Below are 15567 nucleotides of genomic sequence, written 5' to 3'. Positions count from 1 at the left end.
GTTAAGGTGAAAAACATGAAAAATGTTGAACAATCTCAAGATAAAGTTATTACAACCAATGAAGATTAGCTTCAGATATATTTCTTTTTGTGATAAAAGTCTGATTGAGTTGACATACAGTTTTACCAATTGTATACGATTCCATCATCATACATTCACCTTCAACCACATTTTTTGCCTGTATCTTATGTAGTTTTATAAATTTATAAATCACAGTTTGAAATCACAATTAAATTTAGTAAATATTATTTCTGATAACATACAATCAGAAAAAATAATATCCCCACCAAAAAAGAACATTTGAAATGTTATACCTCTAGAAACGTGAAATGTATATATATCTATATATATATATATAATATATATATATATATATATATATATATATATATACACATTAATTACTACTTAACCATAAAACTTACATCTTGGATGAGACTTTTAACCTCTTCTTCAGTATCAAATGTGACAAAACCATATCCTTTTGAAACACCAGCTCTGTCAGCTATAATTTTTGTGGCTTTGACACTACCATATTTTGAGAACAGATGGCATAGCTCTGCTTCAGTGGTGCTTGATGAAATTCCACCCACAAAAATTCTATTAGGCACCAAGGTTCCAAATTTCGGAGCATTGTTATTGATGCCTTGTGCAGAGCTAGGGTTAGACAGAGCAACTGAAGATGCTGGAGAGGCAGAATTACTCGCACCTTCACTTTGGCTTCCTCCAGACTGAAATAGAAGTGTTTTACTTAATTTAGTGTGCAAGCTATGGCTACAAATATTTATATAACATAAATGTTTGACCGTATTTAAATAAATGTCTTAAAATAGTAGTTAGAGCAGAACCTCTCTATTCCAATTACCAATTAGACACCAAATTGTTGATAACTCCACAATTGTTGGCCAGTAGCTCGGTTTGTTCACTAGTCAGTCTTTATGAGCATTATGTGCAAAGAGACTGGTACAAGCTACTTTTATCTTATGAGTGTAATGATTAATTATAATAAAAATTGTAATGTAATTGTTAATGATATAACCAAATTGCTGTCTTAGGGGTAACCCTCTTTTAAGTACTCAAATTATAGTTATGATAATAATCGCCATAATAATGAAATTGGTAGTGAGGATACACATTATGAGCTTTTAACATAAACTTGTGAACATCCTTTTCGAAATTATTATTAGTTATGAATCCATTAGTCTCGCCTACCAAAAATATTAACTATTTATAGAAATTTTTTCAAAATTCCACTTTTTGAAAAAAGCTGAATTTGGAATTTTATTTAAAAAAAAAAAACAACATTTTATGACAAAGTATGTTGTGTTGTGCTGACAATTTCCCTAATCTATATGAGGACTACCTTCAAACCAAATCCCATCAATATGGGTTGACCCCTTTATACATCGCACATGTGTGTGTGTGTGTGTGTTTTGTGTGTGTGTGTGTGTGTGTGTGTGTGTGTGTGTGTATTTCATATCAATTAAAACCCGTATTGTACATCAGTTAAAATGAGCTTGACAGTATAAATGAGCAACTGGAAGGGTTAATATTATAAGAGTATGTAGTTCAAAATATATACTCCTGTTTGTATTTTGTAAAGTTGTAAGTTACAAACAATAGATTTGAAAAAAATGTTAATTTATGACTTACAATAGCTTGTTATAACAAAAGCAGAATATGACATGTAATGCAAGCAGCACTAAAAGCTTATCAGACAGGGATTATTACAAAAATGTTACTTACAAAATTCTATTACTTAGGAAGAATAAATTAAACTTGGTGCAACTACGATTCAGTACTATTTTAATGAACTTTTACACACAGAACATTAAAAATTAAGTTCACTTAAAAACATGCACTACAATAAAATTATCAATATTAAGATATATGTACTAAACAATAAGCAGTCCTTACCTTGTTTCTTCTGTAAGTCGCCATTTCATTAAAATTTCAGGACTTTTTTAAATAAGAGCCAAAAGGCATCAACCAATTGCCAAGCTTAACTGAAAAGTGGGAAAAGCATTCAGTGTAAGAGCAAAAAGCAAACAATCATAACAGTTAATAAAACTACATGCGACATTATAGACTATTAGTACTAAACCAGATTGCACTGACAAATTAAAAAAAAACATTCAAAACTGGTACATCATGCTTGGTTTAAACTTAATCACAATGTATTACTAGCGGGATATTGTTTCTAAATAGGTGGCCATAAAAAGGTAAAAGATAAAATACTGATGGTACTGGGAGAAGAGACTAGTTGCCTCATTGAAGGAAGATAAACTGCTTATACTGTTTTATGTACTGTAAGTGCTAATTTTTCTAGCAACATGTGCTGTTCAGAATTGTCAAATTAATTTTACAAATAACTTATGTTATAAAATCAAAATTTGTAAAACATTTGAGAATACCCATATAATTTTTTTTTTATGGTTTGCTACAGTAAATACTTGGTTAAATGTTTTAAATCCTTAGATATCAATTTATATCTCAATATATTGGAGATAATATTGTATTGGAGTCAATCAATACAGATAATTCCTATAACGAAACCGATATAGGAATGTCCTTAAAGGACCTATTGCCAGTCACGATAGTTTTGGTGAGTATCGAAATTACACCACAAACGCTTAAAAACAACCTTGAGATTAGACTCTAAAATAATAAATTATTAGTACCAATTAAAGAGATTAAGATGAAAAACAAATAAATTTATAATATGGTATTTTTAATCCTTATTATATCCTTACATTCTGACCTACACCAAAACTAGTATATGTACAGCTGACAGTACATTACATTCTTAGAGGAAATTGCTTTCTATACAAGCAAACAGTTCTGCAGTATCAGTATAACTGGGTGCATGTGGCCTCAGTTTGTTGTTTGGCTTTATGACACCATTGTTAGACCCATGATCCTCTATGGTTGCTTTGTCTGGTGGCAAAAGGTGGAGCATAAAGCAACAAAGACTGTGCTACATGGTGTTCAGCATCTAGCCATGTGTTTCAGTCCTACTGCAACTCTTTAAGTCTTGTATAGGTTGTCTTTCCTTTACCTGTACATTAAGGCCAAGTCGGTCCCTAATACTGCAAGATCACATCAAGGGATGAACCCAAGTTACTTGACTGGCCATATGATATAATAAATAATCTATAAAATTCATATATCTTTACATATTGTTCGGACACTATGTCGAAAGTTCTGCTTTGACCATCTTTTCCAGGTGATTTTACAGAACAGCAAGCATAGCCGTAAAGTAGTCTCTCATTTTAGAAGAGAGCACAGATCTGATACATGGAGTAGATCAATAAAAGATGGAGGAGTGGGCTTGGGTTTTACAGGATCAAACTTCTAGACTTCCAAGACCCTAGGTATCTTTCCGATTGCCTTCACAGCAAATATGTTTGCAAAACAGCTTTGTCTGGATCAATCTATTTAACTTTTTACAACCAAAGACATATGCAACTTAGAGCGCAATGACCACCAAGCACAAAGTCAATTTGCTGTCTGAAAGATACCAACTTGACAAGTTACAACTGAAAAACGGCTTGGAGAAACTCACTAATTTGCTAACATTTGTTTAAACGATCATAAATCCGCTTATTCAAGACCAAGAGCTGAAATGTTTGCTTTGTTTTATTCATTTTTAATTTTTTTACATTATAGGTATATTTTGAAAAGGTTATATACTTCTTTTTAAATGTTAAAAAACATGTGTTAAACATTTTCTTTCAACTTTTTTTAAAAATTTAAAGTGTATAGTGTTTTTTTTTTTTTATTAAGTGTTGGTTATATATTTGTATAAACATAATTATATTATAATAATACAGTTTCAATTTTAAAATTTTAAAGGATAAAATATTCATAAATAAGGAAATATAAGTAAAAGAACAAAATGTGTATCCTGACATAAAATCCTCTTTTCAAAATGTGGGTAATTTCTAACTGCTAGGTCACAGTAACACCATTTCAGGTACAATGTACTAGGGCTATCCCGAAAATTGATTATGCGATGAGCATAAGCCCTGATTTTGATATCAGGGCATTTCTCCATTCAGTGGGTATCCAGCCGTGCTAGTAAGAGGTTACTTTCCCTCTTTGTTGTTTTACAATAGAAGTTTAAAATAAGTGTCACGCTATTAAAATTCTCATGAGTTGTGAAGTGCGGTCGGTAAAACGGTTTTTGTTAGCTAAGCATAATAAACCAATTGAGATTTATCGCCAACTCTGTAAAGTTTATGGGGACATGTGATTACTAGAGGTGTGCATTAGGTTTAAAAATGGCCAAACTAATATGCATAATGACGAACAAAGGGAACAGGCAAGTATTGTGACCAATGAAATTGTCTCTTAAGACAATGAGAAGGTTAAAGAAGACCACCAATTCATAATAACAGAACTCTTACTTAGTTTTCCTTGAATTACAAGCCATTTGTTACACAGAATAGTGAAGCAGAAATTAGGTTTTCAAACATTTTGAGCAAGATATGTACCGAAAATATTAAAAGAAATCCATAAAAATCAGCGAATGGCTACTTCGGTGGCATTTTTGGACACTTACAAAAAATATAGTGACTCGCTGCTCAATCAAATCATTACAGGAGACGAGACATGACTAAAATACGTGAATTGCGAAACCAAATTAGTCTATGGAGTGGGGACCCACACACTTCCCCAAAAAACCAAGGAAATGCATGGAAACAATGTTAGCACGGAAGATTATAGCACTTGTTTTATGGGACAGGAAAGGAGTTCTTATTGATTTCTTAGAACGTGACAATCTTGAATTCTGCGAGGTATTGTGAAACCTTGCAATACTAAACATGCGCAGAGGACAATTAGGTTCGAACGTTTTTGTACTACGCCCGACCACACATGGCAAATTGGACTCGTGAAGTCCTAGATGCTTTTAAGTGGGAGGTGTTTCCAAATCCGCCTTAAAGTCCAAGACTTGCACCCAGCGACTACCACCTGTTTCCAGCAATTAAGACGTGGCTTGCGGCACAGCGCTTTGATGACGACATGGAACTGTGGAACTCTAAATGATCAATAATTTATAACCAATAATTAGAGTAATGATATTTCTAATATAAAACAGATTTCTTTAAAATAATAAACAGATGTTTAATTTAAATGTTAATACTGATTGTTTATAACTATTTAAGCCATTATACAGATTTTAATGTTTATTTTAATTTAGTTAAAGTGCTCATGAACATGATGAGAAATGTTTTAACTTGATACAAAAAACCCAGCAAGTTTGGTGTACAAAACCCAAAATATGAACTACGTGGTGCTGTAATGAATACTAAAGTTCAATAATCAAAGTGCAGAATTGTAACTCTATGTTACTTCCAAGTTCTAGCCATGCGGATCTCTATATGTGGAAGTTCGATCAATTTGCCTTTTTAACTCAAAAGTTTATGATCAGACAGTTCAATAAATCAAAGTATCCTAGACATCTAAACCCTAAAAGGTAATTTAATTTTATTTACTTAATATTTTAATTTGTGTTATAGGTATGTTTTTGTAAGTCAGATGCAAAACACACAAAAGCAGCAAGATGTAAACAAGCAACTAGAAAAACTGTGCAGTAGCTGGCAGAGCGTGCTGACAAACAATAATTGCATAGGTCTAGTTTGTTTTGCTATGAAACAAATCACAACAAGAGACAGTGAAAGAGAAAGACCAGTAACAATTGATAGTTTGCCATATAATGCCATGAATTGAGTACTTAGTCGCAACAAGAATGTACTATATGATATAATAATAAAGTCCGGAACTTCTAGTAGGTTTCTGGAAATTTATGAATATTTTGTATCATCTAATGTTTTACAAAAACTTTCATTTCTTGTATACCGGGTGTCATTTAAGTCACATTCCCCCCCTCTTATATTAACTTTCTTATGAATAGAGATGAAGTGATTTAAATGATATCTCTTAATGGTTACCAGGGGACTCAATAACTGGACTGATGTGTCTTATGTACTAACTGGTAAATAATAAGAGATAACATGGCAAAACCAGCCAATGGTATTCCCAGGACTTTCTACTACTGAGCTCAGACAGACAAAACAAAAACTAATAAATGAAATGTTATTCTTGGTTGTTGATGTTTGTTAATAATTCTTGTAATAACTTTTTTTATGATTTCGTGTCGTTAAGTTCTCAAATTAACTAATGGGTGAATTTTTATCTGCCTTACAATAACTTTAAATATAACTTGTGGGGGTTTTATAAAACAATTCAAACATTAATTGGCAATCAAATTTGATAGAGTAACATTAGAGACCATTAGTTTGTGCCATTCTTCTTCTTATAATACCTTCAAAAAGAAGTATCACTTGCCGCTAGTGATTCTTATTTTAAAATGTTTACTTATCTCCAAAACACCCAATATTTGGGGTGGAGTGAGGGGATCTAAAATTTTCATACATGAAAAACTCCTCCGTTGGTTATATAAACATCCCCCAAAGTAAATCACTCCATTTCTATTCATAAGAAAGTTAATAGGGGGAGGGGGACTTTTTAAGAAACCCAGTATGTTTTATATTGTAAATATTTAATATTTTTTAAAGGTTAACATTTTTTTTATTGAAGCATTATTTCTGTAGATTTAGGTAAAAATTGCTTTGTATCTTTATTGGACTTTCTATCTAGTCATAATTTTTATACAACTCTAAGAAAACATAGGCCTCTATGCAGTTTGGAGCATATCCCTAAAATGGCAGTGTACAATTTCAGTACAAAGGACATTTTTTGTAATGGTTCCAAAAGGGTTAATTTATAATTTTGTAATCTATATAACTATTTAGAGTTTAAAAATAAAGTAATATTAATTAACTGTTTGTGGCAAGGGATCAGGTACAGGTTGACAACAGTATTTATCGAATGTGTTTGTGTCTTTACCATAACATGCTGTCCAACCCATAACAAATTCTCACGGTAACTTCAACGATGCAAGTTAAGAAATAATGTTTGAAGTTTTGTTAATACTTTTTACCTACTAAACCTAAAGATACTTTTTCTGTACGAACATTATATTAATTTATATAATGTTATAAACACAAATAAAAAATATGAAAACTTTTGGACGAGAAGTCACTTCAAATATAATAATGGAATTCAGAAAATACCTAATGACAACAGATCACCATTTCTCAATGACCACAAAGAAGCAAAACAACTATTTCTTTTCTCAGTCTGAAGTTGTTTACAACTGTCATAAATCATTAAATCAACATGAAGGCCTTTTAATACTGGAATTAGAAGTTACAGTGCCAATTGACTTCCATGGAAATGCTAATTCAAACTAACTGTGAACAGATTTGAAGAGAGTGTATTCAACACACATTTCCTCCTTTCTACACCAATTCAACATTGATTATGCATACACATAGATGTTGAAAGCCGATCACTATGCAAGCAATCCATCCAAGACGTCCATGTCAGTATCCAATTAGTCAGTATCAATGGCCCCATTTTTTGCATGCTAAACAATTTTTTTAAATTATTCCCATATGCAGATGTCCATGGATGTAAGTGTGAAACAACCTTTAGACGACGTTGAACAAACCAACACGATTTCAGTAATGGTTGATATTTTAAAAGGTATTTTCCAATGTTTATTCATAGATACTTGTGTGATATGTTGTAATTATTTGATAAATTTGTAAACATTATTAATTGTTTACTGTGTTTATTTAACTTTAAATAACATGTTTAATGTGTTATACAATTAACAATAAACAAGCATACATCGGTTCATTTCATTCATCTGTTTTACAGACATGTAAATCAAACAGTAAATCCCACGTCATTGGGAAAAAGGTAGTGGTTAGCAACAATATTACTACACCCCTACAAATGTCATTGGACTATTTTGGTGTGGATTACTCCAACAGATAACAAGACAAATAAAGGTCAATGATGACCATTACACAATGAGCTGTGGAAGAAAAGGAATTCCACTTCCAATATTTAAAAAAATTAGTCTCCCTGGATGAATAGATTTAGGTCAAACTCTTGGTATCTATGAGGTTAAAGGCTGACCCTGCAAATCATGAATTTGACGTTATTAACGTGTTCTGCTCATCCTCCTAAACAAAAATATATATTTCAAAGATGGCAGCGTATCCGATGACGTCATCACGAGGTTGAATCACGGCCACAAAAGGTCACATGACGCCAAAAGGGGTTCCATTTTCCATGTTCTACAACTTTGATATTTCTCATTTCCACCCTGTAAAACTTTATACTGTTTTAGTCAGTAGAACGTTTCCTATAAGTTAATAACGCGAAACTCAAATTTTACAGCTCCGGCTGTTACTTTCACATTTATCAAACTGTCAATATATTTTTACATTACATTTATATAATAGGGCAAGGGCTTTATTAATAAATTGGTGGGAGTAAAAAAAGTCAAAGCGTAATTTTTTCCTATTTAACCCTTTGAGTGCCGGAGCATAGCTGTCAGCGATCCCGCATTATATGCAAGAAATGCCAGAATCGCTCTTAGCGACTTCTGCAGTAACGCATAAATTTTATATAGTATTTATCTAAATTGGCTCAATGATTATACATACGCATTCCAAAGGCTTCAACGTAACTTTTGATGTAGGTTTTGTTGCATTCTGTTTAGTTTCTGATTTTTAAAGCGGTTGTAAAGTGAGTGCGTCAGTCGAGTTTAGAATCGACCGCTATGCGGACGACCCGTCACATGTTTTGTTTGCGCTGCTGTTTATTTAACATATGATATTGAAAGTTTTTAAGTGTAAATGGGTTTGTAGTGTTAGTTCTTCAAATTATTTTGTTTGTGTGTATGTTGTTCTAGTCTGTGTGTAAGTAGAACAATGACGACCGTGAATTGCGGCGATCATAATCAGCTAGAACTTTACTAAATACTTTTGTATAGTTTTTATGTTTTTTGTGTTTGTTCAGTGATATTTATAAACAATGAGTCGTAAACACATTGCTGAAAAGGAAGACCTAGTATTGCAGGCATTAGATTTAAGCATTAGCAATGTAGACAATACACAGAGTGTTAGGTTAGGTTAGAAAAGTTCTAGTTTTGTAGTGGTTCATATTTTCATATTTATTTTCCAAACTTTATTTATAAGTATAAAAAAAATTTATATGACTTTTTGTAAAGAATTAAAAGGAGTATAAGATAGAATAACTAAAAGTGAAAAAAAATATATTTCAATAACATTAAGTTGTGTCAAATTAAAAACAAAATGTTTTTGCTCATAAACTTTTTGTTAATGATTTTTTTTTATTTGTATAAAAACGTTAAATGGTACTTTGGGATTATACCGACCACACCCAGACATGAATCGTTATTTGACATTTTGCTTCTACTGATTACTAGATTAGCGTAGAACAATATTTCGTCAATATAAAACAGGAATTGTCTTATCGCAAACCCCTCCCCATCCTCAGATAGAGGTCAAAGTCGAGTGGTCTAGTAGATAACGTGATTGCAGAGTCTCGCCGCCCGTTCAGCTGGTTCGTCGCTTTGTTGTACTTCCGTGTTTTACCTCTACATTTCTCCAAACACAAAAATTCAACAAAAACGAACATTACCAAACTAAAACTAAACTCTTTATTGAAAAAACACTCAAAACTTGTTTTTATTCTTGATCACATTCCGCCACCCAAAATGCGAGTGCCTCCGGCCGAAGGTGCTGCCCCGCGCTGATGTCAAGGAAAGAAAAACATCCCTCGAGATAGTACCTATCAGTAAAATATCAAATTCTAGAGGGGCTGATCAGAAATATAAATTGAATTGTAATGGAAAGGCAATTATGTACAGTGCAAATCATGTGATGCCGCGCGGCCTGCCGTAATCGGGATTCTCCAGAAAGATAAGATGGTATTTATTTACAATACCGTGACCATGAAAAATGGACTTTTTTTCATGGGTTGGGCATTTATAGCCAAGTATTATTATCACAGGTGCATATAAACTGGGGGGAAAGTATATCATTGTATTATATTGATGCCTTTCGGCCATTATTGCATTAAGGATGGAAAATAACCGACAAAATTTTGTCGAACAACACTTGGAGGGTTAAGGATCAGGGGCATCACGTGATCTGGGATTCGACTTTTGCAAGCTCGAGTTAATTTTTTTTCTAAAAGAGCAAGCAGTGCGCAGCACTGCGCAGCGGGCAGGCATCGTTGACAGGATTAACGTCATCATTTCAGTAAAATTGCCAGAGGTACTGTCAAAAACAGAGTTTTCAGAGGATTTCAAAAAATCGTAACTCCTTTGATTTTCGTTGCCGACGAATATTTTCTTCACTATTGTTTTCAGGAAAAATTGTAGTTTTCAGGAAAAAAAAATTAACATACCTTTCCATGGTCACGATTTTGTAAATTGATACCGATAAGATAACAGCGACAAAAATACCGATCACAATACCTGGAAATGCTTGTAAGTTTGTAATTTTGCAATTAAAGAGTTGTTTTTTCGTTCTATCATGTCTATTTCTATAAATTTATATTTTTGTGTTCTTCATACTGGTGTGGTTGGTATAATCCCAAAGTACCCGTTAAATAAGTGATCAATGTATTATATGTATAAAGAAAATATATTTATCTAAAAAAAAACAAACACCCAAGACATTATACCAATAAATTTGTTATGAATTTTTAACCAGACCCTTGCAGAATCACGCATTTTCGCTCGGCATTTTATGCATATCATATAGAAAACCGCTGCGGCACTCAAAGGGATAACAAGCTCAATACAAATAAATTAAAAGACAACAAACAAAATCGCATTATAAAGCAGTATCGCATTAGGTTGGCTGCAGTATAATAAGCGGCCACCACCACAATTGAATCACGATTGTCGATTTTAACTAATAATACTATCAAATAAAACTTTGCCCTTTCGATATTTATTCATCATTGCCAGCTGTTTTTATTTTATTACGTGCTGAGTAGATTATTTTTCTTATGTAGTAGGTTGGTGACGAGAGAAACAATGGCAATGAATATGCAGATATTGGCCCAAAATGTATATTTAAACATTGAGCAATGTTTTAAATATAAACTTTGTAGATTCACTAACTTCTGCAAACACCCAAACTATAGAATCTAATTGGAGAGAGCTAGGCTACAAAGAAATCCTTAAAACTAGTGTCAGAATTGATTAAATTGTTGATCATCTTGCAGAATATACATATCGACGAGAAGTAATGATTATTCGTGGTGATCTATTGAGGATTTTTTAATGCTCTCACAAATGTACACCCTGTGAAGTAGGCTAATTGCAAGTATTACACGACTCAAGAGTAGTTTACACACAGTTATTTTACACAATTTGAAATATATACATTTCTATTACATATCAAAGCATAGCTTCTCTATACTAGTTTTTAAAACCTGAAATTTAATTCACTTTAACATCGTTCAAAATGTATTCAAAGTAAAGATTCGAAATACATTCAAAGTGAAATAAAGTGTTTGATTATTGACTAATAGCAAGAACAATGACGTAGGATGTGTTCTTTATTTCACAAGGAGTCATGTTTGTCCTTGAAAATAGTTAAAAGTAAGTAAATGGTATTGTTTTGCTCTTAATTAAATTAATTATAATTATCTTTGAATTTATATTTTATATAGGCTGCCTATGTTAGGCCTAATTTGTAAGATTTAAACCCAGAAATCTAAATTGTTCTTTGAAATATTTATTACGTTACTTGGTTCCATAATTAATATTCAATATTTTTAGATGGTTGGAGGGTCATAAATATTGATAATTGGATATCATTTGATATTCATGATCGGATTGTGCCGCTTATTAAACTGCAGTCCATTGTACCTTAGGCTATTACAGTAAAAATCCCATTAGTCAGTGTCATTAGAAAAACCTTTGAAGAAAAATTCTAGAACCTTATTTCGAGAACTAATAGTTAAGGTCTAGGCCAGTACCTGTTAATTATAATGTCTGTCATAAACACCCCCAGATTATCTCTGGGTGCAACTCCTTATGAAACAAGGAATGTACAAATCAAATTGGTTACCTATAAGTTAAATACATGTTTAGCAAAAAGTAGTAACTTTTTTAATCCTTAGAAATAAGCCTACCAATTAAAAATTCTACATGCACTAATTAAAGAAAATGTCAACACATCTCAGCATCCTGTCCAAGTGAGGCCATCAGGCTAGATCAATTTTCCTATTACAACAGGCAATAACTTTTGATAAAATAAATGTTAATATAAGTTTTCTGAATTCTAATTTGGCTTTGAAGAGCAACTCTGAAACAATGCATTGCGTTGAATTACCAAAATGAAACAGTATAAACTTGAATAAATTGAACTACTCACTATCATAGGTTGAACTGAAAATCTAGGGCAATCTGTACTAGATTTATTTTTGTAAGACATGTCACTATGACATACTAATACTAACACAAGGAACTTACCATTAGCTCAGATTATTTGGCTCAAACGATGAGCAAATAAAGATGATTCTACGTAGTTAGATGTTCATTACAATTATTTAAAATTTTTCACAAATCCATTATCTAATGTTCGTTGAACGAAACTCAACACAGCTCCAGAATTAAAATGGCGGCAAGCAATTTAGAGAACCCCAGGAGCTCTATTATTTCCAGCTAGTGGAAACCAACAAACAGAAGAAAAATAGTATGTGAGGGTGAAAACGGGTATGTATGTATGTATATATGTGTGTGTGTGTATATATATATATATATTTAATTGAAGTGAATAATTCTCAGCCATTTAAATAAATTCACTTTTATATATAGTGCTACTTATAAAATGTGCTATGCTTCGATGAAAATACAGATTTGTAAATATAAAATTAATGTTTAAATGTGTTACGCCACTGAATTGTAGACCAAGTGATCCAGCAGTGTTTCTGTGTTAATATTCAAACACTATACAGTATATATTTGAGTTTTATTAAATCCTCAAAAGTAATAAATTTTTTAAGCACTCGAACTTGTAAACTTTATTAACATTTTAAGTAATGTTCGATTATGATATAAAAAAAACTTGATATATATATATATAACTAGTATTCAATACTGTAGAACATTATTTGAACTGTTTTCCATTTCTTCTTTGTATGTGAGTTTTTGTAACTTAAATTCAACGATTGCAACAGTTTTTTCCGGTCTAATATCTTGAATACACAAATATTATGCAATTATTTACCCCTGGTGCTATGTGATGTCCAAGGCGTGGCTTACACTGTTAGGGTCAGATGGTGACAAGTGAGATGCGGGATTGTGGGGAACACCACCCCACAATTGACACACGGTTAATAACATAAGGTCCTTTGCACATTACACGATTCTACCCGTCCATAGAAAACCCGGACGGTTTTAAATCCTAGTAGTTGATTTTCACACTGTACGATTACACCTGGACAGGAAAAAGACAATCTGACAAATCTAAAACAACACTTCAGTTCTGTTGAAGATGCGGCCTTGTTAATATGGATCGTGACCACGTCATTGCATTATGGCCACTTTCTCGTCGGCGGAAAAGAAAAGGTGCAATCGATTCTGTTTTCGTCCAATTAATCAGAGACGTGAGGAATTCAGGACCTTCTACGTATTATTTTAAAACCCGAGAAGTTACAACAAAACATTTTTAATACTTTTGTATGTCAGTTGCTTATTTTGACGAATTCCACTAAATAAATACCATTTGATTCAACTAGCGATATCAAAATTTCAACGACAGTTCCTTCCATAATATTAGATAAGCTAAAATAAGCTACTATAACACACAAACAGAAGACACAGCTAAAACACAACCTAAAATCAAAACAAATTCACACTGCAAGGTACAGCGCTCAAACAACTAAAATCGTCTAAATTGTATGAAAGCGTGCATTTGGAAATGTTGGGCACTGAGCCGGAAGGACGACACGGCTACTGTATGACTCCAGTAGTACTAGACGGTTATAAATCTTGCCCGTGTTCTAACCGCAGTTGACTAAGGTTTTCCCGAACGGGCAGAATAGTTTAATGTACTAAGGGTATAAGGGTAATATTATCGTATGGGCAGTGCTTAATTTCTAAAATTTTAGGTGTGGGAACTCTTAAAGCGGGAAGCTCAGACCGGTGGGTATGGAATACACCCCAGGAAAGGAGGGGGGCCCTCACCCAGGAAAACTTTTGAAAATTATAACTGTAAACCTTTGTTTTATAGGCCACCCAGACAAATAATAATTCATTTTTATAAAATACCAAGTGATATTTTAATGCTGTTTATTTTCTTTGATTAGGATGTAAGAAAATAAAACATGAATTTTAAATTAATTGAGTTTACTCTCTACTCTACTTACTCCATTAACACCTTGTTGCCTACTTTAAATTTCCCAATGGTTTGATTCATTAATAAGAAACCAATGAATTTAAATTATTGACTCTCACTCTACTCTACTCCATTGAACACCTTCGTTGAATACTTTAATTTTGAAATATTTGGTTTGGTATTGACCATTTTACAAACAAATTGAGCCTTATTCACAGTTTTATTTTAATGAATGGTAAAAGTAAAAACAAATAATTACACTTATTCACGGTTTATTTTTTATACACATTACAGTAGTTTTAAAATTAACAGGTTTTATTATTTGCATATTTTTAACAAAAAAATTGCATACTTTTTACAATACAAAACAATATTAATAACATTCAAATAAACCAACTTCTTGGAAAGGAAAAGGAAGCGTTTAATTACACACAAAATAAATGAACACAGAGTGGAGTAAACAACGGTTTCATTTTTTAAAATTTAGTGTAGTTTTAAAAAGTTAAGGTTGATTATTTTATTTGCTTATTAGTTATTTAACAAATATGTACGGATTTGTAGTAGTTTATTGTAAGGCAATGCCAAGACTGTTGGTAAACTTAGTTTTAGTTGTTTGTTAATATTTTAAAGTGAAAACTACAAAAGAAACAAAACAACAATACACAAAACTAACTGTAAGTACAAAAAAGAACTCAGAAAACTGAGTTCGAGTTCACAACAAATATAAGTTAGGCATAGGCTAGTTATTTAATAATGAAAACTTTCTTATATGTTCTAAATCTAAAAGATTTTTAAAAACAACATATTTAGGAAAAAAGTTCCCACAATGCAATGCTGTCTTCATGGTAAGTTTTCTGCCCTCGTTGTTTTGAACTTGGTGTCAAAGTGTAATTGGTGTCCCTTCGCCAGCCAGGTTTTTGACGTGTCGCTCGGGATTGTAACTAGCCACAGGAGGTCCTAGGAGCCTGATCCGCAATAAATCGCAAACAGTGCTAATGTAGAGTGAAGATCTAAAGAGGAGACATAATTAGATTCATTGCAGAAAACCCACGTTCACATTCAGCAGAACTGCAATACTATTATGATAGGAAAATCAGTTTCTTAAACACGGCGGTTGCTCTAGAATAGTAGGTTTTCTCCTCCACTTAACATAGGCTTCAGTCCCTGCTTGAAGTGTCTGAAGTCTCTAATTATATCCTGATAGCTGCTAATCTTAAATCTATCGCAGATTCGCTGGATCTCACATTCTCCGTAGGTG

At 32.5% G+C, this 15567-nt stretch overlaps 1 protein-coding gene across 3 annotated transcripts in view; it reads right to left on the bottom strand.

Annotated features, from left to right (window-relative positions):
- The window catches only part of LOC124362395 (deleted in azoospermia-like), a 49846-nt gene extending 37239 nt beyond the window's left edge, over positions 1-12607 (bottom strand). The window contains exons 1-3 of one of the 3 annotated variants that reach the window (XM_046816839.1): positions 12443-12607; positions 1918-2006; positions 426-731 (exon numbers count right to left, since the gene is read on the bottom strand). In XM_046816839.1, the coding sequence (XP_046672795.1) occupies positions 426-731; positions 1918-1941 (330 nt within the window). In that variant the 5' untranslated portion in view covers positions 1942-2006; positions 12443-12607. The remainder of the gene's footprint in view (positions 1-425; positions 732-1917; positions 2007-12442) is intronic. The other 2 variants (XM_046816842.1, XM_046816840.1) reach the window with 2 other exon arrangements.
- Positions 12608-15567: the final 2960 nt, after the last annotated feature.

This window comes from Homalodisca vitripennis, chromosome 5 (genome assembly GCF_021130785.1).
Source record: "Homalodisca vitripennis isolate AUS2020 chromosome 5, UT_GWSS_2.1, whole genome shotgun sequence".
In the NCBI taxonomy this organism is placed as follows: domain Eukaryota; kingdom Metazoa; phylum Arthropoda; class Insecta; order Hemiptera; family Cicadellidae; genus Homalodisca; species Homalodisca vitripennis.
Note: the sequence above shows the minus strand (reverse complement) of the source record. Positions and strands in the feature narration are given on the sequence as shown.